Source organism: Monodelphis domestica, chromosome 4, assembly GCF_027887165.1.
Source record: "Monodelphis domestica isolate mMonDom1 chromosome 4, mMonDom1.pri, whole genome shotgun sequence".
In the NCBI taxonomy this organism is placed as follows: Eukaryota; Metazoa; Chordata; class Mammalia; order Didelphimorphia; family Didelphidae; genus Monodelphis; species Monodelphis domestica.
In genome coordinates, this window is record NC_077230.1 from 419,850,436 (window position 1) to 419,872,987 (window position 22,552).

At 62.7% G+C, this 22,552-nt stretch overlaps 2 protein-coding genes across 4 annotated transcripts in view; both read right to left on the minus strand.

The window, feature by feature from the left end:
* EHD2 (EH domain containing 2) overlaps positions 1-2,157 on the minus strand; it is a 15,394-nt gene extending 13,237 nt beyond the window's left edge. The window contains 1 exon segment of the mRNA XM_056796239.1: positions 1,995-2,157. The gene's annotated coding sequence lies outside the window, so the exon portion shown is untranslated.
* Positions 2,158-5,989: 3,832 nt separating this feature from the next.
* Positions 5,990-21,747, minus strand: BICRA (BRD4 interacting chromatin remodeling complex associated protein). Of its 3 annotated transcripts, none has more exons than XM_056796237.1 (13): positions 21,702-21,747; positions 21,568-21,610; positions 21,341-21,406; positions 15,207-17,168; positions 14,782-15,033; positions 10,538-11,176; positions 10,271-10,448; positions 10,004-10,095; positions 9,452-9,513; positions 8,897-9,045; positions 8,379-8,473; positions 7,970-8,072; positions 5,990-7,845 (listed from the first exon to the last, which is right to left on the minus strand). In XM_056796237.1, exons 1-13 carry the CDS (start codon positions 21,740-21,742, stop codon positions 6,743-6,745), a joined length of 4,785 nt encoding a protein of 1,594 aa, XP_056652215.1. In that variant the 5' UTR covers positions 21,743-21,747; the 3' UTR covers positions 5,990-6,742. The 3 variants fall into 3 exon arrangements, with proteins under 3 accessions (XP_056652215.1, XP_056652214.1, XP_056652216.1); XM_056796236.1 differs by having other exon boundaries at positions 14,782-15,036; XM_056796238.1 differs by lacking the exon at positions 21,341-21,406 and having other exon boundaries at positions 14,782-15,036.
* Between the last annotated feature and the right edge of the window lie 805 nt (positions 21,748-22,552).

Sequence of the window (22,552 nt, forward strand, 5' to 3'; positions counted from 1 at the left end):
TTTACTGTTGTTAGCTTGTTCAAGTTTGGGACCGGCTTCAGTAAGGGATGATTTGGGGCCAGCACGCTGCCCTGCTAGCATTCTGTTGGACTGAATGCTCTTCGGTCTCTTGCCCCGGTGGGGGAAATGCCCCCCCCCAACTGATTAAGAGCCTTCCAGAGGAGCCCACTCAAAGGGGCTTCTCCTTCATGGGCGGCTTGGATTTGGCAAGCTCGGAGGGCAGGATGCTTCCGGCTCTGAGAAACGCAGAAAGTCTATGACTGGGGAAGTAAGGAAGAGTCAGGGGAATGGATGAAGGGATAAATAGATGAGTGAATGGCCAGAAGGCTTTCTGGAAGAGGAGGAGGAGAAGAAGTCGAGAGAGAGAGAGAGAGAGAGAGAGAGAGAGAGAGAGAGAGAGAGAGAGAGAGAGAGAGAGAGAGAGAGAGAGAGAAATAGAGAGACAGACAGACAGACAGACAGACAGACAGAGACAGAGACAGAGAGAGTGACAGAGAGAGACAGAGACAGAGAGACGGAGATACAGAGAACGAGGAGAGACAGAGAGATGGAGAGAGAGAGAGAGGAACTGAGGGAGGGAGGGAGGGAGGGAGAAGATGGATAGATGGATGACCAAAGAATGAAAAGGGAGACAAGAAGATGCTTGGAGGGATGGAGAGTGGCCTGGAGGAAGAGAAAGGGTACAAGAAACAGATAGCTTGAGGGCTACCTCGAGGAGGAGCAGGTAAGGAAATGATTGGATGAAGGACAGAGCTATAAGTGGTCCAGGGTGAAGGCAGTTTTGCCTCGGTGTACCAGTGGGTCAACAAGCATTAAGCGCCCACTATGTGCCAGACACTGCGCTAAGTGAAGGTGAAATGAAAGGCCAAAAAAGAGTCCCTTCTCTCGAGGAGTTGGGGGGGTCACCCTTCCTCCGGGGGTTCTGCTTCCTCCCGATCCCCGCCAGCCTCGGGGCCGCAGCCTCACGGCGCCCCTTTTCTTGGCCCCCTTCCTCTCCTGCCCCCTCCCCCGATTCCCCGGTGGCTCCCCCCACCCCAGCCGTTTGCTTTTGCCCCAGACGCGTAACTCCTCGATGGAGGACCGCCGAGACGGGGAAAGGGAACACGCGGAGGGCAAAGATCCTCCCCTGCCCAGAGGCGGGCGGAGGGGTTGGGATGGGAGCGCGCCCGGGACTTCTTTAGCCGAAGGAGCGGCCAGGCGAGGCAGAGGTAGCGGCTGATGGGGCGGGAGGGATGACCTGAAGAGGAGGATTAAGGCGAAGGGAAGGAGAGCCCGAAAGGCTGCCTGGAGAAGGAGCGGGAAGGAAGCTGGGACAGACACAGGAGGCCACTAGGGGAGAGCGGACCTAGGACGGAAGAGTGAGCCCCGAGGGCTGCCCGGAGGCCGAGACTGGGGCAGACCGAGACTGAGGAGCTCTCGGAAGCCTTCTGCTCCAAAGGTCTCTGGTAACTGAGGAGGAACTAAGGCGGGAGGGGCTATTTGATTAGGAAATGTCCGCAGCAGGATTCAGACTCGGACCCTCTGACTGGAGTTGGAGGTCTTTCCACACCTGAGGGAAATGGGGAGAGGGAGGCGTACCTCTAAGGAGAGCAAGAGGAGTGGTGAAGGGAGTGGGAGCGGGGTTCTAGCGGGTAGGGTACTAGGAGTCAGAAAGATCTGGGTTCAAATCCTGCCTTCCCCTGAGCAAGTGACTGAAGTGGGCCAAGGCTCTGTCATCTCTAAGAGGAGAGGGTGGAGCTCAGTCGCCCCTAAGCTCCCCATTGACTACCTGTGCGAGCCTACGAAGATGGGGGCTCAGACCGGGGTCCTGGGTCCTAGAAGCAAGGTCAGCGGTCCGCGGGGGCGTGTGGGGAGCCTAGGGGAGGCAGGAAGGACTAGGGGGGCTGAAGGCACCGGGACGGACCAGGAGGGATGGGAGACTGGAGAAAGGCTGGAAGGAAAACGGGGGGATTGAGGGATGGGGGCAGGATGGAGAGGGCGGAGGAGGTACCCACCAAGCCGGGCAGCGCAGGCGGGAGGCTGCAGGGACCTGTCTTGTCCTGGCCTGGCCTGGCCTGTGAGGGTCTCCGCTGTTATAGGCTGGGCAGGGGGCACTGGGCGCGGCTGCCGTTCGATGTCCCGTCTCCGTCTGAACCGGGCAGGCGGGCGGGGCGGAGGGAAGAAGGGAGGAAGGGAGGAAGGGAGGGCCTGGGAGGGTCACCGCACCCTCCCCTCCCCTCCGTTGCCCTCCCCTCCCGGCCTATGCCGCCCCCTGGTGGGAAGTTCGGTCTCTTTCCTGACTGGGCTATTTTGTGACTGGCTCTGTTTCTGGAGCTCTTCCTCCTTCCCTTCCCCGTCGCTCTATGGCTCTCTTTCTTTGCCTTCCGAGGCGGCGTCTGTTAGTGGAGGGAGCCATGAAGAGACCCGAGGGTGAAGGTCACCTCCCGCAGAAACCGGCTGTGTGACCCCCTGCGCAAGTCAAATGACCTCTTTCAGCCTTGGTTTACTCATCTGTAAAGTGGGACTAGCTAGAGATGGCAGTCAGAAACTCTCAGGTTCCAATCCTTCCTCTGACACACACTGCCCAGGTGACTTTGGGTAAGTTCCTCAAGCTCTGATTTGGGAGGGAAGGAAGGAAGGAAGGAAGGAAGGAAGGAAGGAAGGAAGGAAGGAAGGAAGGAAGGAAGGAAGGAAGGAAGGAAGGAAGGAAGGAAGGAAGGAAGGAAGGAAGGAAGGAAGGAAGGAAGGAAGGAAGGAAAGAAGGAAAGAAAAAGGGAAGGAAACAGGCATTTATTCAATGTCAAGCATTGTGCTAAGCTCTGGGGATGCAAGTACCAAGCAAAAAAATGTGGTAAAGGGAGTTTCTTCATTGGGAATTCCCTATGCCAATTAAATCATAGGTCTGGTTTTTAAAAAGTGGGGAAATTACCTGTAGCAGAATCAGTGTCTGTTACAGGATGAAAATAATGACCAAAAGAAAAAGGAGATGATTTAGGCAGCGATTCTATACAGGTTAAATAAACCTTACTTCGAGATAAAATTGTTTATGCCTAGCTAAGAGGGTAAGAGACTCTTATCTCCTGTTTACATTTATTCTGCAAATAGTGATATATTCCCCCCCCTTCCTCCTTTAGCTGTCTTTCAGTCTTTCCACAGCTCTCTGTCCCTTCTGTCTTCTCTCTCCCTCCTTCCTTCCTTCTCTCTCTTCCTCTTGTCCCTTTCAGTCTCCACAGCTCTGCCTGTCCCTGTCTTTTCTCTCATTTCTCTTCCTCCTTCAGCTGTCTTTCAGTCTTTCCACAGCTCTCTGTCCCTTCTGTCTTCTCTCTCCCTCTTTCCTTCCTTCCTTCCTTCCTTCTCTCTCTCTCTCCTCCATCTCTTCTCTGTCTCTCTCCCTCCATTCTCTCTATCTCTAGGTATGCATGGGCAGCTAGAGGGTACAAGAGATCAAGCTCTAGACCTGGAATCAAGAAGACAGTTCAAGTCTGGCCTCAGACACTTCCTAGCTGTGTGACCCTGGGCAAATCACTTAACCCTGTTGGCCTCAGTTTTCCTCAATTGTCAAATGAGCCGGAGAAGGAAACAGCAAACTGCTCCAGCTTCTCTACCAAGAGAACCCCAATGGGGTCACAAAGAGTGGGACACAACTGAACAGCAGATCTGTATTTGTTTGCGTATATATGTCTACTCCTGCTCCACCATCCCTGTGTCTCTCCCAAGCAAGTGAGATCTCACACAAACACACACGAGCCATTGTAGCCTTTTTCTTATTCCTATAAACCCTTTGGAAACATCCACCAGCCCCTACTTTTCAGCGGCTGCAGGGGAGCTCCTCGAAGGCACAGACTCTTTCTCTTGTCTCTGGGACCCCAGAGGGGAGCACAAAGCTCAGTTGGTGCTGGATTTCTTTGCCCCATGGCTCCCTGCCTGGACCATACTGATCCGTTTTCCCAGATAGCCTCTCCTCAGGGGACCCTGGAACCTCGCAGGGGCCTCTGGGGCCTTTCCCATTGGACACTATAGCTGGTAGAGAGGCCCAGATTGGCTGTAAAACCAGGCTCCGTCTGAACCTGCCCAGAAGGCTCAGCACTGCCTTGTTGGAGGGACTTTCCTCATTTGAGAATACAGGTCAGGTGCGGTCCCCATCCTGTACTTCTTCCATCGCTGCTCCCTCATCTTGTCTATGGTAGTTTCAGAATGGGTAAAGCACCAGACTCAGTCAAGAAGACCTGATTCAAATCCCACTTTATACATTCTCTCTCCAAGTCCTTTGGTTTCTCTAGGCCTTAGTTTCCTCCACTGTGAAACCAAGGGGAAGGGGGAATACCTCAATGGTGGCTTCCAAGCTCGCTATCTTCCTGTGAGTCCCACAATCCCACTAAAGATGCTCTATCCAGGGCCTGAGGGCCAGAAGGGACCTTAGGAGGCATCCGCCGGACCCCTTCGCTTTACAGAAGCTAGGATCACCTTTGCAACTTACACCCCCTGGAAGTAGGCACTACAGCGGTTCCCCCCACTTTACAGAGGCCAACACCGAAAGGTAGAGGCGGGTTTACTCATCCCAGGCTCTCCCGAGGGCTTCCTAAAGGATGCTTCCCTCTCCCTCCACCTGCCCCTTCTCTTCATCCCCATGAATCCAAGCTGGCCGGGAGCTCGAGAATCAAGGTCTCCTCGAGGCCATTCCTTGTTTCTTCCTAAGCAGGATTCTGTGTCTTCAGTATCGCCCTAGGAGAGCTTCCCATCAACTTCCTCCACCGAATTCTTTGGACCCAGAATCCTACTTAGCCTTTCTCTGAACTGCTTGTTGTCATAGGCAAAGAAAGGTCCATTGACTTGGGGTTGGTTGGCCTTCATGGCCATCGAGTCCAACCCCTTCATTTTATATGAGAAAACTGGGCTCCAGAGGCACTTGCCTAGTGCCGTAGTGTCTGAGGAAGGCTTTGAGCCCCGACTCCATCCATGCTCCCCCAATCTCGGATCAGTCATTTCCCATTCAAAGGCTCCCCTCCATTTCTTCCATTCCTCCTGTCTTTTCTTCCTTCCTTTCTTCCTTTCTCTTTCCTTCTTTCTCTCTCTCTTCCTTCCTTCCTTCCTCTCTTTCTTAAACCCTTACCTTCCATCTTGGGATCAATATTGTGTATTGGCTCAAAGGCAGAAGAGTGGTCAGGGCTGGACAATGAGAGTGAAGTGACTTGCCCAGGGTCACACAGCTGGGAAGTGCCCGAGACCACATTGGCTCTCCATCCACTGAGCTATCCAGCTGCCCTCCCTCCCCTATTTCTGAAGACTTGATCGAGTCCTCCTATCTTGCCCAGGCTAGAAGTGCTTGACCCGACTGCCGCCCGATCAGCTTGACCTCCCTGGTGTGGGCCATTCTGACCCTTCTGAGGCACCCGGGTGGCCCCCTAGATTCCGGGCAGCTCTTCTATTGGTGCCAGACTGAGGACACCTGACGGGCCGGCCGTCAGAACTCCCGAACTCCAGGGAGGCTAGCGGTCTCCGAGCAATGCATTCCTCCCTCCCTAAGGGCCGAGAGTCCAGCTCTCCCCCCATTCCCTTGGCCGCCATGGTTCTCTTCTGGCAGAGCTCCAACACAACAGGGTAGCCGAGGCCTCGTCCCCCCACTACGGTAGCTCAGATCTGCCTGGGGTCTTTTCCCCCAAGCCTGCCTCTCTTCCTGGGAAGGAAGGGGCCATGGCTGCTATGACTTTTTCTTTTCTCTTTAAACCCTGATCTTCTGGCCCAGGGACAACTCTAGGCCAGAAGGGCAAGGGCGAGGCCACGGGGGTGCAGTGACTTGCCCAGGGTCACACAGCTGGGAAGCGCTCTGTCCACGGAGCCCCATCATCCGCATCTTCTGGTCAGGCGTGTCCGTGGCTTTCGCTTGGCGCTCGTGCGCCTTTGGGGACCCTCTCTACATCCGTTGCCTTCCTGTGAATTGCTTCCCCCCCCCTCCCCCGTGAGACTGAGGGGCCCCCAGAAAGAAGGGAGTGCAGGCAGGGCAGGGCGTGGGTCCCGGTTTAAAAAGAGGACTGGCTTTAATTTACAGGGGAATACTAAATGTACAGGATTCCTTAAAAAATCGTTATACACAATAAATACAGTACAAAATATTTTACAGTACTAAAGTCGTCTCCGAGATCTCAAAGCCCGGCTGGGGGGAGGGGGGAGGGCTGGGGCTGGGAAGATCAAGAGTGGTCTGCTTCGACTTTGGGAGACTTTCTGATGGGGGGGCATGCACACACGCGCGCACACGCACACACACACGCACATGCTCGCACGCACACATACAGAGCTCCTCGGAGGGCTAGAAAAGAGCCCCCTTGGTGAAGAGCCACGGTGGGAGGCACGGTGGTGCAGTTATCTGGCAAGCTGGGGGACGGCCGGACCCCGATGCTGCTCCTGGCTCGCTGTGTGACCTTGGGCAAGTCCCTGCCTCTCCTGCGGGCTCGGCCCGGCGTCCTCCTCCCTCTCCCCAGCCTAGTGTTCCCCGCACGTTCGCTCTCGCTCTCTCAGACACACGCCGACGTACACACAGTGGCAGTAACCAGCGTCCCTCCTGCCCCTCCCCCGGGGCAGGACCCCCGGTTCCCCGGCCCCTCCCCCACCTTGCTTAGTGTTTTGGGGCCCGAGCGATCACTGGAATAACTTAGGAAAGAAGCAGCCGGGTCCAAGCCGCCGGGGAGGGGGGAAGGGGCCGCCGTCTCCCCAGGGTCCTTGGGGCCGTCGGGGGGGGGGGCAGGGGCAGGGAGGGGGTGCTCTGCTGTTATCTGTTCAACGTCCTGGCGCCCAGGCCCCCGTTGTGACTGGGGCCCAGGTAGCCGTCGGGCCGGTGCAGGGGGGGGGAGGCTGCGGGGTGGGGGTAGGAGGGGGCCCCTGCAGTCCGGCCGGAGGGCTGGGGGGCCGCCTGCTGGAGGTTGAGGATGCTGTCGATGGCGCTCTGGAGGTGCTCGGTCAGAGAGTCATCCTGGGGGCTGTCGCTCGAGAAGCTGGCGTTGTCCATGTCTGGGGACTCCGACTTGCGCCTCTTAGCAGGGGGAAGAGGAGGTGCCTCCCAGGCAGGCTCCCCCCCAGGCCCGGGGCCAGCCCCACCGGTCACCACGTCCAGAGGACCGGCCTTCATCACCCGCTGGTACAGCTCGTCCTCCACCTCGGCCAGCTCCCGGATGAGGCCGCCGGCCGCGTCGTCCCCCTTGATGAGGGGCGCCGGGGCCGGGCTCCCCCCCGCAGCTGCCCGCGGGGCGCCAGGCCGGCAGCCGCCCAGGGCGTCCACGTTCTCCCGGTAGGTCTTGCGGAGGGGCAGCCGGGGGCAGTGGGCGGCGGGGGGCGCGGGCTTCCGATCGGCAGCCGCCGGGGGATGCTCCACCGTGCCGTTCATCTGGCCCGAGGAGGCCGGGGCCGGCGGCGGCGGGGCCGGGGGCTCAGGCCCCTTGGGGCCCGGGGATGGCTGGTGGATGGGGTCCAGGGCTGTGTTGTGGACCACCTTGCTGAGGCCGGCCTCCTGCTTGATCTTCAGCTTGAGGCCAATGCGGCTGCGCGCCTCGTAGGTCTTGATGGGCGGCCGGCTCCGGGACGGCAGCGGCGCGTCCTCGTCCGCGTCCAGCGAGGAGGCCGCCGAGGAGGATGATGATGAGGAGGATGACGACGACGATGAGGACGACGAGGCCCGCGCCCATGTGACGGAGGGGGAGCCGCCCGCCCCGCCGTGCCGGATCACCAGCTTGGTGGGGGGGTGCGGGGGCGGCTGGGCCGGGGCGGACGATGAAGAGAGTGCGGGCTGGGCCGGGGCGCAGGACGGCCGGTGGGCGCCGTGGCTCTCAGAGCCCAGGACGGACAGGCCATGCGGCCTGGAGGAGGACACGTACTCGTCTGGAGGAGGGAAGGGAGAGGGGGGTCAGCGGGGGGAGGAGCACCTCCAGCCGCCCCATGGGGCCTTTCCCCAAAGAAGCGGGTCCCCAGGAGCCCCTGGGGTGCTGAAGGAGCCTGTCCTCACCAGGCTTCTCCTTGGCCAGCTGCTTGTCCAGGGCCAGGGTGGTCTTCTCCTCTTGGATGAACATCCGATCGATCATCACCATCTCGGCCGAAGGACTCACTCTCTGTGGGGTCGGGGCAGAGCTCAAACCCGGGGTTTCTTGGCCTCCCCCCGCCCACACCCCACAGGCGAGCAGGGCGGCCCATGGGGGCCCACATGCTTCTGGGCTCGAGGCAGGGGCATGAGGGCGAAGGACGGGGGCGGTGGAACTGGGGGGACCCCAGCGGCTGTCTAGACCAAGCCCACATGAAGGAGCCTCAGTACTCTGCCCAGGACTGGAACCCAGATCCCTTGGCCCCGGGGCCGGCAGAGGTGCCCCTGCATCATTCCGCCCTTCTCCCCGAGTGCCCGTGTGGGAGGTGGGGCCTACCCGGGACTCCTCCAGGAGCAGCAGGCGGTACTTGTTCAGCATGGCCTGGGTGCGCTTCAGCAGCTGCGTGGAAACAGTCTCGAACTCCTCGTCCACTGGAGGAGAGAAGGAACGCGGGCAGAGGTGCCGTGAGGGAGGAGGAGGCCCGCTGGGGACTCCTACGGGGTCCCCACAGCCCCCTTTAATAGATGGGGAAAATGGGCCAAGAAAATGTGAATGGCTTGCTGCAGGTCACACAAGTGGGAAAGTGGTTACCGCCGCCCCCCCCCCATTCCTCTTCTCTGAGGCAAGGGCACACCTGTCCAGTGGGCCTCCCCTGGGCCCTGCCTCGCCAGGCCTCATCTCTCTGTCACCGGGGCTGGGGGCACCCACGAGGGCTCCAGTCAGAAGGCCGGCTTGACCCTCACTCTGGAGCTAGGAGGGCCTGGCAAGGCCCGGCAAGACCAAGAGACTCTGGGCCCCAGAGGAGGCTGAAGCTCTGGGAGAAGCGGAGGCCCAGAGGCTGGGGAGGTCCTCACCTCTCCGGTGATCGCGGGGGGAGGGCAGGGCCCCCTGGTAGACGTGGTAGGGGAGCAGGCGGCGCAGGGCATCCTCGAAGGAGGGGAAGGCCGTCTTGTAGTCGGGGTGCAGCACGGAGCCCTGGTGCCTGTGGAGGTGCTCCAGGAAGCTGGGGCCGACAAGAGCGAGACTGGTGAGCCAGGGGAAAGGCTCCCTCCCTCACGTCCCCCAGGAGCGCCAGGGCTGGCTTCCCCCTTCCTGTACCCCAGCACTAGGCACACGGGGGGCCTCAATGAGAGTTCTGCGTGGCCTGAGCCAACTCCAGGGAGCCGAATGCCTCGAAGGATCATCTCCAAGCCTGGCCTCCCCTTCCCGTAGGGCTGGCTGAGGGGGGAGGGACCCCAGGACCTCGGGCCCCGGCTCTCCCCTCTCTGCGGAGGTGGCCGTCTGGGGCGCCGCGAGGGCCAGCCTGCTTCCTCTGTCACAGGGGATGGGGGGGGGGGGGGGTCTCAGAGCCGGAAATGGCGCCAGTAACAAGAGGCACCAGTAAAAGAGGTCGCCCCGGCCCCACTCACCAGGCCTCCTTGCTGGGCTGCACCGCAGCGGGTTTCTTCAGGCCGCTCAGTTTGCTCTCATACTGGGGGGACGAGAGAGGGAGAGGGGGTGAGTGTCGCACGGCGGCTCCAAAGGCCAGAGCCCCGAGAGGGCCGGAGAAGCGCTCCTGGCTTGGGAAGGCGGGCTGACGGGCCTCCAGGAGGAGGGTGTGGGGGAAGGCCTGGGCCAGGCCTCTGGCCGGGCTGCCATCTCCCTTCGGTTGTCTCTACCTGTCTCGGGGCCTGAGCCAGAGCCCCAGCGGACGTCTCTGTGACAGGGGGGCGCCCCCCCCCCCCAGCTTTGCAATTTCCACCCAGGCCAGCCCCCCCATGGGAATCCTGCCCTGCTCCCACTGTCTTCTCCGGGCAGCCTCCATCGGGCACTGACTGGGGGGAGGGCGCTGGCCCTGCCCTGGCGCCCATTGGTCGGGGCCTCCTTTAGGGCGATGCTCGCTGGCCCCCTGGGAAGCACAGGGGCCGCCTCCCTCAGCTCCCCCCACTCCCCGCTTCGAGGAGATCTCGGGCAGCTCTTACCTGCCCCGGGGACGGCCCGGACGTCTTTCCCTGCCCAGGGACCCCCTTGGCTCCGCTCAGGGCTGGCGCGCCGCTGCCGAACACTTTGCTGTCTGCGGGATGAAGGAAGGGCCGACTGAGGAGCCCGCTCGGGCCCTCCCCTGCTTCCTGTGGCCACTACAGGCTGGCCGGCCTCGGAGAAAGGCCCCGCCCTCCCCCAGGGGGCTCCCCATCTCTGCCGAGTCCCGAGGGAGGCTTTGGGGCTGCCCTCACCCATTCCCGACGTACCTGTGCTGGCCGCCGGGACGGCAGGAGGGTGGCTGGAGGCGGCATGGGTTCCGGGTGGGGCCTGCCCACCCACCAGGAGGGAAGGTGCCGGGCTGGACAGGGGGCCGAGGGTGGTGGGAGTCTGCTGGGCCGCTGCGGGCCCTGAGGCCTTACCCTGGAGGATGAGCCCCGAGGGCACCTGGGGACACACGGGGGCGGGGTCAGGGGCGGGGCGTGTGGGAAGGCTGACCCCGCCCTGCCCGCGCCTGCGCATGCCCTCTCCGTCACCTGGTGGAATCTCTCTAGCAGTGGCTTGGAAGGGGCCGCCGGGCTGGCCAGGGCCTGAAATGGGTTGGGCACCATTTGGAAGGTCCTCGGTGGGGGCGCTGGCGGCTGTGGGGGGGGCTCTGGAGCGAGGTGGACCGCTGGGGTGGGGGTGGGGGGCTTGAGGGGCACTTGGCTTGGGGTGAACTGGAGCTGGAAGTGGGGCGAGTTCGAGTGGGGGGCCTCGGAGGGCACCGGGGCAGGCAGCCTGGAGGTGGCGTCCGAGGAGGCGGGGGCGGCTAGCTGCGCCTGCAGGTGTGGAGGGGGAGGCGCCGGGCCCTCGGGGGGCTGCGAGGGGGGCCGCAGTGGAGGAGTCGGGGCTGGAGCAGGGGCGCTGTGGGAGGAAGCGCCCAGGGGGTTCTGGATGACAAAGAGGCCGGGCAGGGGCTGGGGCGGAGGGCAGGGGTGCAGGGTGGGCTCCGAGGGCGGCCGGGACATGCTCTGGGGCTGCGAGGGCGGGCGCGAGTGGGGCCTGGAGGGGGGTCTCGAGGGGGGCCGGGCGGGGTGGGGGGAAGGCAGGTGAGGGCTGTCGCCCAGCGGCTGCGGGTGAGGTAGCGATGGGGACGAGGAAGCCCCTGGGACCTTCTGCTGAGAGACTGAGATCTGGACGAAGGAGAAAAAAGCGGCGGCCGGGTCAGTCCAGGATTCCTTCTCGACCCTGGCCGCCACTGGGGGGAAGCAGAATCGCCCCTCTGTGGGCACCCCCACCCCAGCCAGCCCCCCTCGCGCCCCCCAACAGAAAGAGCCCAAAGCACGGGGGAGCGGGGGACAGCGGGGCCGAGGGCCAAGCGGCAGGGCGGCGCGGCCTCTTCCCCTCCTGAGCCAGCAGTTCAGCACTCGCACGGGCACCTGCGGGGGCGCAGGGGAGGAAGCCGGAGTGCGGAGCGGGGGCATCCGCCAACGGCTCACCCAGGGCCAAAGCTCAGCCACCCGCCTGGGCTTTCTCCTTCCAGGAGGCCACCCAAGAACTCAAAGGCCAGGCCCTGAGCAGGCCCTCCGCCCTGGCACCGGAGCGGGCAAGGGCTCCTGCAGACCCGGCCCAGCTGCCCAAGGCCACACCGTCCATTCCTCGTAGGAATGAAGCTTGGAGGCTCCAAGGATGGAGAACCTGGAAATGGGGGAGCCTGGGCGAGCCCACTGGCCACCCTCCCGCTCTTCTGCCTTAGAGCCAGCATATAGCACTGATTCTAAGAAGCCCCTGCGCCCCCAAGAAAACGCCAAACGGGTCACAGATTAGGGCACGGCTGGGCAACTATGTGCCTGGCCATCCAGTGATGCCTATCTAGACCAACCCAAAGCTTGTCTGTCTGTGGCTGTTGTCACCCTGCTGGATGGGAAGTGCTTCGCTTGGTGGCTGGCACAAGGGGGATTGAATGCCCTGAAGCCGCACAGAGAACCTGGGGTCCACTAAGGTCTCCGGATCCCCCCCCCCGTTATAAGACTTTGCCTGTGTTGCTGGCCCTTTATGGGCCTCAGTTTCCCTCAGAGACAGCTGGCTGGGGGTCTCCATCTGTTACAGGGGCCTCTCAGACCAAGCTCATCTCAAGGCCTGCGGCTACTAGACCCTGGCCCACGCGGCGTCATCTACGTAATTATCCCCTCCCCATTAGAATGTGGGCACGGGAGCATGAGGGGGGGTCGGGGTCTGGTTCTGCACCACAATCCCCCAGAGAATGGGCCTGCTACAGGGTGGGGGACAGGAGAGAAGCCCAGCCAGTCTGTCCCCGTGCACAGAGGAGGAAATTCCCCAGGTGAGCCTCAGCCAGGGGCCTGGCACCATCCTGTCCTCACCTCCAGGCAGCCCTTCCAGCCATCCCGCCTCACTTCCAGAGATGAGGGCCGTGCAAGGCAAAGGGAAAGCAGGGCTCAAGGCGGAGTACACAGCAGGGGCTCAATAAATGCTTCCAAAGCTGACCCTCTCTCTGCCACCACTGGAAGTATTTGCTTTTACTCGGCCCACTAGAACCCTGCCCAGCTCAAGCTGTACCTCTGGGCACAAGGGCGCCATCTGTCTCTCCTCCCTCTCTCTGTCTCTCCCTCTTTCTCCCTCTCCCTCTGTCTCTCCCCCTCTCTCTCCCCGTCTCTGTCTCTCTTCTCTCTCCCTGTCTCTCCCTCTCCCTCTCTCTCTTCTCTCTCCCTGTCTCTCCCTCTCCATCTCTATCTCTCTCTCTCCCCGTCTCTCTCTCTCCCTCTCTCCCTGTCTCTCTCTTCTCTCTCTCCCTGTCTCTCCCTCTCCATCTCTCTCTCCCTCTCCCTCTCTCCCCGTCTCTCTCTCTCTCCCTCTGTCTCTCTCTTCTCTCTCCCTCTGTCTCTCCCTCTCCATCTCTGTCTCTCTTTCTCTCCCTCTCCCTCTCTGTCTCTCTCTCTCCCTCTCCATCTGTCTCTCTCTCCCTCTCCCTCCTTCTCTCCCTCTCCCTGTTTCTCTCTCTCTCTCTCCCTCTCCATCTGTCTCTCTCTCTCTCTCTCTCTCTCTCTCTCCCTCTCCCCGTCTCTGTCTCTCTCTCTGTCTCTCCCTCTTTCTCCCTCTCCCTCTGTCTCTCCCCCTCTCCCTGTCTCTGTCTCTCTCTCCCTCTGTCTCTCCCCCTCTCTCCCCGTCTGTCTCTCTCCCTCTGTCTCTCTTCTCTCTCCCTGTCTCTCCCTCTCCATCTCTGTCTCTCTCTCTCCCTGTCTCTCCCTCTGTCTCTCTCTTCTCTCTCCCTCTCCATCTCTGTCTCTCTTTCTCTCCCTCTCCCTCTCTGTCTCTCTCTCCGTCTCTCTCTCTCCCTCTCCATCTGTCTCTCTCTCCCTCTCCCTCCTTCTCTCCCTCTCCCTCTCCCTCCTTCTCTCCCTCTCCCTGTTTCTCTCTCTCTCTCTCTCTCCCTCTCCATCTGTCTCTCTCTCTCTCTCTCTCTCTCTCTCTCTCTCTCTCTCTCTCTCTCTCTCCCTCTCCCCGTCTCTGTCTCTCTCTCTCTGTCTCTCCCTCTTTCTCCCTCTCCCTCTGTCTCTCCCCCTCTCCCTGTCTCTGTCTCTGTCTCCCTCTGTCTCTCCCCCTCTCTCCCCGTCTGTCTCTCTCCCTCTGTCTCTCTTCTCTCTCCCTGTCTCTCCCTCTCCATCTCTGTCTCTCTCTCTCCCTGTCTCTCCCTCTGTCTCTCTCTTCTCTCTCCCTCTGTCTCTCCCTCTCCATCTCTGTCTCTCTCTCTCCCTGTCTCTCCCTCTGTCTCTCTCTTCTCTCTCCCTCTCCCTCTCTGTCTCTCTCTCCCTTTGTCTCTTCCTCTCCTTCTCTCTCTCTCCCTCTCTGTCTCTCTGTCTGTCTCTCTCTCCCTCTCTCCCCGTCTCTCCCTCTCCCTCTCTCCCTGTCTCTCTCTCTCCCTCTGTCTCTCTCTTCTCTCTCCATCTGTCTCTCCCTCTCCATCTCTGTCTCTCTGTCTCCCTCTCTCCCTGTCTCTCTTCTTCTCCCTCCCTCCGTCTGTCTGTCTGTCTGTCTATTCGTCCGTCTCTCCCCCTCCCTCTGCCCCCCCCCCAGTGGTGACTAGATCATGCAGAAGGAAGGTGCCTGTCAGTTTCTCTAAGGGTTTGAGGGCAGGAACTGGGCCGTAGCCTGGTAAATGTGCCCCAAGCTGACACCCCACAAACGCCGCCTCCATCCCCTGCGGCCAGGGGCCGACCCTTCAAGGAGGACCACGCTCCTCCTCAGCCTTGCTTCCGGTGGGGAGAGCTCATTCTCTGCCTGCTCTGTCCTGCTAGACCCCGTTTCCTCTGCCCTCTACAGGACCCCAGACATCAGAGCGCCCCCTTCATTTTACAAATGAGGAAACTGAGGCAAAGAATCTTAGGTGGGGAGCTGGAAGGGACTTTTAGAGACTAGTACAACTCCCTCATTTTACAAACACAGAAACTGAGGCATGGGGAGGTGTCAAAGTGACTTTCCCCCATTCCCCAACGACGGAGGCAGGGCAGAGATGGGAGGCACATGGGCCCTTCTGTACCCGAGTCACGAATGGGAATTGAATTGGGCCGGTCTCCTTCTCCCCCGCCCCCAAGTGGCTAACCCGCCCCGACCCCCCTGCAAATGTGGGCCGAGTGGACACGTGAAGCAAGCGACAGACAAGCAGGGGATGGTGGGAGGCCGAGCAAAAGGAGGGAAAGAAGCCAACCCGCCCCAGCAAAAGCCAAACCAAGAGAAAAGGGGAGCCCTCCCAGAAGCTGCGTGGAGGGGGGGCCGGCTCTACCTGGGGGGTCAGGGCCGGGGGAGTCTGGCTGGTGGGGAACTGAGGTATGAGGCCGGCTCCTTTGGTGTCCGGGGCGCCCGGGGCTGGGTCTCGGGCCTGCGGCTGGCCCACACCACTGCTCACTATGACAGAGGCGGGGGTGCTGCTCGAGGTGCTGGGGGCCGAGACAGCGACGCTGTAGGCGGGCAGAGGCAGGGAGAGGTGGGCGCCCTCCATGGGCAGCGGGAGGTACGGGGACTGCTGGCTCCTCTCCTTCTGAAACGGCCCCAAAGGGTCAGAAATCCCCGCCCGCGAGCACACCGCCCACCCCGGAGAGCCGCCCCCCCCCAGAGCCCGAGCCCGCGCGGCCTGGACGAGCTCGTCCTCTGAGAGCCGGGCCTTGGCCACCCTCCTGCCTGGCCCTCCCCGGCCCCCCCGACTCTCACCTGGGGCAGGAACATCTGCATGGACTCCTGAGCAATGACGGCGGTGGTGGTGGCTGGCTGTCCCAGGACAATCTTCTCAGGGCTGGACGCCAGGCCGGGGCTCGGCTGGGGCGTCGTGGGTTGGGGGGTGGCCGAGGCCTGGGGGGCCTGCTGCTGGGGGAGGCCCAGAGGGAGGGGGGCCGCGGGTGGCACCGCGGCGGCAGCCGAGGGGGTCTGGGGGGCCGCCTGTACGGTGAGGACGGACGCCGCCTCACCGCTGGCCGGGGCCGCCGCGGGCTGGACCAGGCCCTCGGCCGCGTTGAGCATGGCCACGGCGCTGGGGGGCAGCGTGACCCCCTGCAGGACGGTGGCGGTGGCGGTGGGGCCGGCGGGCGCGGGCTGGCTCTGGGTGGGCAGGCTGCCGGCGGCCAGGGACACGGGCATCTGGAAGAGGGTGGGCTGGCCCACCTGGATGGGCGCCGCCGAGAGGATGTGGGCGGCCCCGTGGCTGCCTGCGTGGGGCGCCAGCACGGAGCCCAGGCTGAGCGGCCCTGCCAGGTTCTGGTTGGTGAGGATGGGGTTGGCGATGAGCTGGCCCCCAGGGTGGGGGGCAGCGGCGGCGGCGGCCAGAATCTGTCCGCCCACGTTGGCAGGGAGGGCCGAGAGCGGCTGGGGGATCTGGACGGTTGGGGCTCCGGGCAACAGGAACTGGTTCTGGCCCTGGAGCATATGCTGGGCGGGAATCACGATGCTGCTGCCCTGGTTCAGCAGATGGACGCTCATGGGCTTGCTGAGGGCGCCGGGCGGCGGAGCAGCCGAGGTGCCCGGCGTGCTGCCCACCGTGGCAGGGGGCGGCTTGAAGACGTTGGCCGGCAGCGCGGGCGGGAAGCCGGACAGCACCACGTTCTGGCCCGCCTTGCCCGCGGCCATGAAGGTCAGGTTGGAGGGAGCCTTGGGGGGCTGCGGCAGACCACCTGCCTCGCCCTGGATGGTGAGCGTGGCGCCGGCCGTGCCGAAAGGCTTGGGCGTGAGCTGGTAGAGCTTCGGGGGCAGGACGCCCGCCGGCTTGGGCTGGATGGGCGTCGGGGTGCGGTGCAGGATGACGTTGGGCGCCGGCACCAGCGAGGAGGCCCCGAGGCCCGAGGCCACCGCCAGCGGCTGGCCCCCCGGGCCCGCGGCCCCTCCCGCCGCCGTCCCCGGCACCCCGGCCCCGGCAAACACCGAGTTCCCATTCAGCGTGGTGGCGACGGCGGCCGAGAGGTTCTTCTGAATGACCAGGCCGGTCCCTTGAGGAGAGACCCCCGCGGAGGCCAGCGTCACGGGGCCAGGCTCAGTCGGGGCCGCCGGGGTCAGATAGCCCCCCACGGGCACTTGCTTGGCGAGCAGCTGGGGCGCCGGCGGGTTCAGGGCCATAACAGACTGCCCGACCACCTGGATGGGCGCCAGGCCCAGGGCGGCAGCCGCGGCACCCCCGGGGCTGCCATTGGGCAGGCCCTGGAGGCCGGGGATGGGCTGCAGGGTCACATTGCCCAGGCCCACAGGCTGCAGGAAAGGCTGGACGCTGAGGGCTTTGTTCACGTTCACCACGTCGGGAGGCTGCACCAGGGCCTGGTGTGTTAAGACGGCCGGCGGCTGGAGGCCCAGGAGGTCCGCGCTGCCGGGGAACAGGGCCTGGGCTCCGGGGGCAGCGGCACCCCCCGCCCCGCCGGCTCCGCCACCGTCCGCCGGCTGCAGAGTGGGTAGCTGGAAGGGGCCCAGATCGAGCTCGGCCTCGGCCTCCAGCGTCTGCTCCGTGATGTTGGCCTCTTGAAGGCTCTGCTGGAGGATGTCGCAAGGCTGCTCGGGGCCCCCGGAGCCTCCGCCGCCGCCCCCAGCTGACGGAGAGCCCAGGATGTCATCCTCCAGGAAGTCCAGGTCCACGCTGGTTGCAGGCTGGCTGGGCTCTGGGTTCAAGTGGTTTCCTGGTGCCTCCTGAACATGGAGCTAAAGACAGAACAGAGAGGTCAGACTGGGACAAAGAAAGAAGCAGGTCGGAATGGAGGTCCGGGCTTGGGTCCTGGGCCGCTGCCTTCCCCTCTTGGGTCAGGTAGGATTGACCACGGCCACCTCTGACATCCTCATCACGTCACAGACTGCGGACCGGATCTGATCATCCTGGGCCCTCCTCAGAAGCCTTTGGGGCCCCCACCTGCCCACGGGCACCTCTACCCGGCCCCCACAGCTCCCTCAGTTCTATCCAGGACCCCCTCCTGCCCACAGGTGCCTCTACCCAACCCCCACAGTTCCCTCTGGCCTGGCATCAGCCTATCTGGGGACCCCTCCTACCCCTGGATACCTCTGCCTGGCCCCCATGGCTCCCTCTGGCCTGGCACTGGCCCCCACAGCTCCCTCAGGCCTGGCACCAGCCTATCTGGGGACCCCTCCTACCCCCGGATACCTCTGCCTGGCCCCCATGGCTCCCTCTGGCCTGGCACCAGCCTATCTGGGGACCCCTCCTACCCCCGGATACCTCCGCCTGGCCCCCATGGCTCCCTCTGGCCTGGCACCAGCCTATCTGGGGACCCCTCCTACCCCCGGATACCTCCGCCTGGCCCCCATGGCTCCCTCTGGCCTGGCACCAGCCTATCTGGGGACCCCTTCTGCCCACTGGTGCCTATGCCCGGCCCCCACAGGCCTGGCACCAGCCTATCCGGTCTCATCCCAGCTGCTGCCATGCTTCCTCCTCCTTGATTCTATCACTGTTCCATGGAAAGGCTGGTGCTGGGGGAGGCTCTATGGCTGATCCTCAGGGTTCTAAAGAAACTCAGAGAAGCAGCCACAGATGTAGCAAACTGGTATTCTCTGGCAGCCCTTAAGTACAACGGAACACAGCCAGAAACCCCCAAATCTGCCCAGCACGCCAGTCCTTGCCGCCCCGACACCCACAGCCCCCGGTCTTGTCAGCTTCTCGAGCAGGGCTCAGGCCAGGAGACGGCAGGGAGCAGGGCCCGCCTCCTCGGGTCTCCTTCGTTGGCATGAAGGTCCCCTTGCAGTGCATTTGGGGGAGGAGCCACTCTACTAGCGCACTTCTCACCACTTTTCATGTAGGAAATATTCTGTGTTTGGGTCAGTCAGGCTGAGAGAGGCGGCCCCATGTTTCTTTGCCCATGGGGCAGGGAAGCAGGGCTAGAGGGCCCCCAGGGAGGACGCCACTGGCCAGCTGAGCCCCCTGCTTAGGAGCTGAAAGGGGCCTCTGAGGACCTGTCTGCACCCCTCCCCCATCTGACAGACAATGGAGGCCTACCTGGGACCCCCCAGGAGTGAAATTCTAATCCAGGCCTCATTCCAAGGCCGCCCCACATTGGCGCCTATCATTGGCTCCTTACACATCCCAGATTTACAGCTGAAGGGACCTTGGAGAACCATCCAACCCCTCTTTCTTTTACAGATGAGGAAATAGAGGCCCAGCTCCCAAGAGAGGGAGTCATGTGCCCCAGGCCACACCGGAACAGCCCTGACAACCATGGCTCTGCACTGTTGAGCCCCAGGCACACACTCCCCGCCCTGGGAGAACAGCTCACTTCTGGGCACATTCAGCCCCAGCCTCTCCCTCCTGCTCTGGGCCAGGTCGAATAAGCCTGACTCTAACCCAAGGTCCAGAGCAGGCTGTCGCTGAACCTTTAATCTTACGCCCCAGCGGCCTGGGGAGGGATGAAGGCCCGGCCAAGTCCCCCCTTAGCTCCCCGCAGCCTGCTGCCATCTCTGTGAGACAAGGGGGCCCAAAGGGCAGGCCCTGAGGCACGAAGCCAGACTGTGTGCTGGCTGACAGGCCGTGGGAGGAGGGCTGAGATGGCCATTGGGGTGTCTAGCCTGAGCGACTACGGTGTGCTTGGACCTTTGCTGTCTCCCAGCCACACAGAAGGCCTTTGTTGGGGAGTGACGGAGGTCTCCTGCCTGGCGCCTGCCTGGTGCATGCAAGCACGGATGCCTGGGCCTACCTCCTTCGGGTTCCACAGGGTTGGCTCATCTGCCCATTCACCGGCCGGCCCCAAATCTACCCCCACCCTCAATTCCCCTCCATCCCTGACAGAAAGAAAAAGCCGATGTGGGATGCAAAACACTTTGGGGGGGGGGAGTGAGGACGTCCCTTCCCTCTGAGTCACATTTCCCACGGCTAGGGGCTACTCCAAGGCCACCCATGACCCAAAGGCGAACAGAACCAGAGCCAGAGTCCATGCCCATCTGCTGGGACCAATCATGGTCCCTAAACATAACGGGAGACACCAGACCGTCCTGAGGAAGAGGAGGAATCCGGAGAAAAGAGGGCAGACAGCAACATCCTCACGAGGCAAATCACAGCGACAACCGCTGGCAGAGGACACCTCACGGAGCTCGGAGGGAAACCATGGACCAGAATGCTTCTTCAGCACAGCCTCGGCTCCTTCCTCCAGGAAATGCTGCCAGTGATGGGGCAGCTAGTCAGGATCACTATTGTCCTTTCCCAGAGCCTGGGAAGAGGGAAGCGATCTGCCCGGGGATGCTTGGCGAGGCCCAGCTGCAAAGGCCAGCACTTCAGACGCAGTGAGGTGGCACCACAGACACAGAAGACAAGGGAGGGCTGCCATCAGGAAGAGCCTTCAAATCCAGCCTGGGCACTTCCGAGCTCTGCAGCTCTGGGCAAGGCGCCCTCCCCCTGTGCCTCAGTTTCCTCACTTGTCAAATGAGCAGGAGAAGGAACAGGTAAGCTGCCCAAGTGTCTCTGCTGGACGGGGTCACAACATCAGGCCCAACTGAAGAATAACATTCTATCTGCAGGCCCACACTGCCCCTCTCTGCCTCAACCTACCCCTCGGGGGCTTTGGTGGCAGTGGGCCCTCGGACCATGGAGGAAGGGAGGTGAATGCTCTTCTGGGAGATGTGATCAGATGCTCGGCTCACTCCTTGGGAGCTTCACGTTCCTCTGGTCCGACTTTCAGAAGCTGCCAGGGGCTGGCTGGGGCAGCCACTGTACAATGGAAGAGACGGGGCCCAGCTGGGAAAGTCTGGCCACCCGGATGGGGGAGCCGCTCCTTCCTGGCCTCCGTGGACAATCGGATGACCGATGGTTAGACCAAGGCAAAAATCAGCGTCCAATGAGAAGAGAGGCCCGAGTGTTCCCCGTCCATCAGGGACAATCATGGATGATGGAAAAGGGGGGTGGCACACTGTGAGGCTGCTCCACCAAGGCAGGAGCATTAGGAGATGCCCAGCGATCCAGAGAGGGCTCAGAGACTCTCAGAGTTCCTTCTGGGAGCCAAAGGAAACCCCAGCCTAGAGCAGGAGCTCAGTGACCCAATGTGAAAGGCACCCTCCGAAGACTGCGAGCAAGGCCTGAGGCCGCCGGGGAAGAAGCCAGGGTGCCCAGGCGCTGCGCAAGGGGGCATGGCTGGCGCCTCACAGGGCAGTCGACAGGAAGAGCGAGCGGACCGAATGGAGCATCTCCAGTGTGAGGGAAAAGCACTCGAGAGGCGACGCGGTTTTAAAGGCCTTTTAGGGCTTTCCAGTCATTTCTCCACTCCAAGGGAACCCGCACCCAGCAGCCAAAGTGGTCTTCCTAAGCCCGCGTCGGGCAGCAACCACACTTCTGCTCAGCGAGTTGCCGCGGCTCCCCCAAGGCTCGTGGGGTCCTCTTTCAAACCGAGCTGGCCAGACAGACTCTGCCTCCCGCAGCCTCGCCCGGCCTCCGTGCTGAGGCTCTGCCCGGCCTCTCTCGTCCCTGGAGTCTAGGGAGGCCTTTCCCGGCCCCCCAAGGTGCTGGTGAGCACCCACTTTCTCCTCATACGTCACTGGATACACGGATTCTCTCTGTGAGGAGCCCGGGCACACAGGGGCATTCTGGGTAAGAGGAAGGAGCGCGGGTCGCCTTGGCAGAATAGGAGGGGCGGCCCCCTGCGTCGAGCCCTCATCTCGCAGGGGGAGGACAGTGAATCCTGGAAGCAGAGGTGCCGGGGCCCCACAAGAAGCGTCTGCGGCAGGATTCAAACCCAGGTCTTGGCGCTGCCGTGTCCAGGGCCCCCCATGTGGCGCAGAGCGGAGCACGACGCGGCTCCAGAGAGGCGGTTCCCCCCCCAGCTTGGCACCCGGCCTCACTCCCCACCCCGCGCCCATCCTTCTGCCCGCCCCGCCCCGCCACTCACCCCGGGCCCTTCAAAGAAGGCACTTGTGGCTTCCCCCGTGTTATCCAAAAGGTCATCGCTGTCAATCTGTAAAGACACCCACCCGATCGCAGGCCAAAGGTCAAAGGTCTGAACGCCCCTCGCGGGCCACCAGGAAGGGAGACGACAAGCCTGCTGGTCCAGCTGGCCCTCTGCACCGCTCTGCCCCCCCCGCCCCCCCCCCCGACGTCCCCGGCCCCATCACTTACTTTCTCTGATCCATGTAAAAAATCATTGAGGGCCTGCGGGTCACTGTAAGGGAAGAGAGGAGAACCTGTGAGCGGGATGGGGAGGGCGCGGGGAGGGGAGCCCCACCCAGCAGCAGGAGGGAGCCGCAACTCACCAAATCACGTCTAGCAAGCATCGCCCATCCTCATCATCCATCTCCACTGCGGGGAGGGGAGAGAGACAGGGTTAGTGCTGGCCCTTTTGCGCAGATCTGCAGGGCCCCCGGGGGGGGGGGGGGGGGGGGGGGAAGCTCTGTCTCCAAGGTGGGGTAGGGCCCTGCCTCGGGGGTGGCTGTTTGAGGGCTGCCCCAGCTCTTCTCGGAGGCTGTCCGGGGTCCCCCCCCCCCCCCCGGCCCCCTCCGGGGCCCGGCTTACCTGAGCTCCTACGAATCATGAAGGGAAGCAGAGGGCTCTCCGCTCCAGGCTTACGCTGAGCCCCCCCAATGGGGACCTGGGCAGCGTCCTCGAAGGGGCCAGCTGCGGGGAGAGAAGAGGCTGAGAAGGGGCCTCCTTTGTCCCTTCCCACGCCCAGAGTGTCGGGCCCCAAAGCCCAGGGGAGCCGAGCACACGCAGCCCTCCCGCCCCGGCACTGGGGAGAGCCCCCTCACCCACAAATCCCAGACCTCTGGGTCCTGAGTGCGAAACACTCCCCTGAGTGGGTCCCTGTGGCCAGGGTGGATGTGGGCGTTGCTATTCCTAACAAGACAGAGGGACGGCCAGGGCTAAGCCAGCAGGGAGAAGTGACTTGCCCAGGGTCTCTCCACTAGGAATTATCCAAAGCCAGACTGGAACGACCTCCCTTCTCCTGGCCTGGCGCTCTCCCCTGAGCTGCCCGGCTGGCCCTTTCATCATCCCCATCACCACAAGCTGGTTCACCTACACGATGACGCTGTGGCTCCCTCTTCCATGGCAGAGACTGATCCAGGGTCACCGTGCCAGGGTGGGGCAGAGGCTCCTCGGAGGAGCC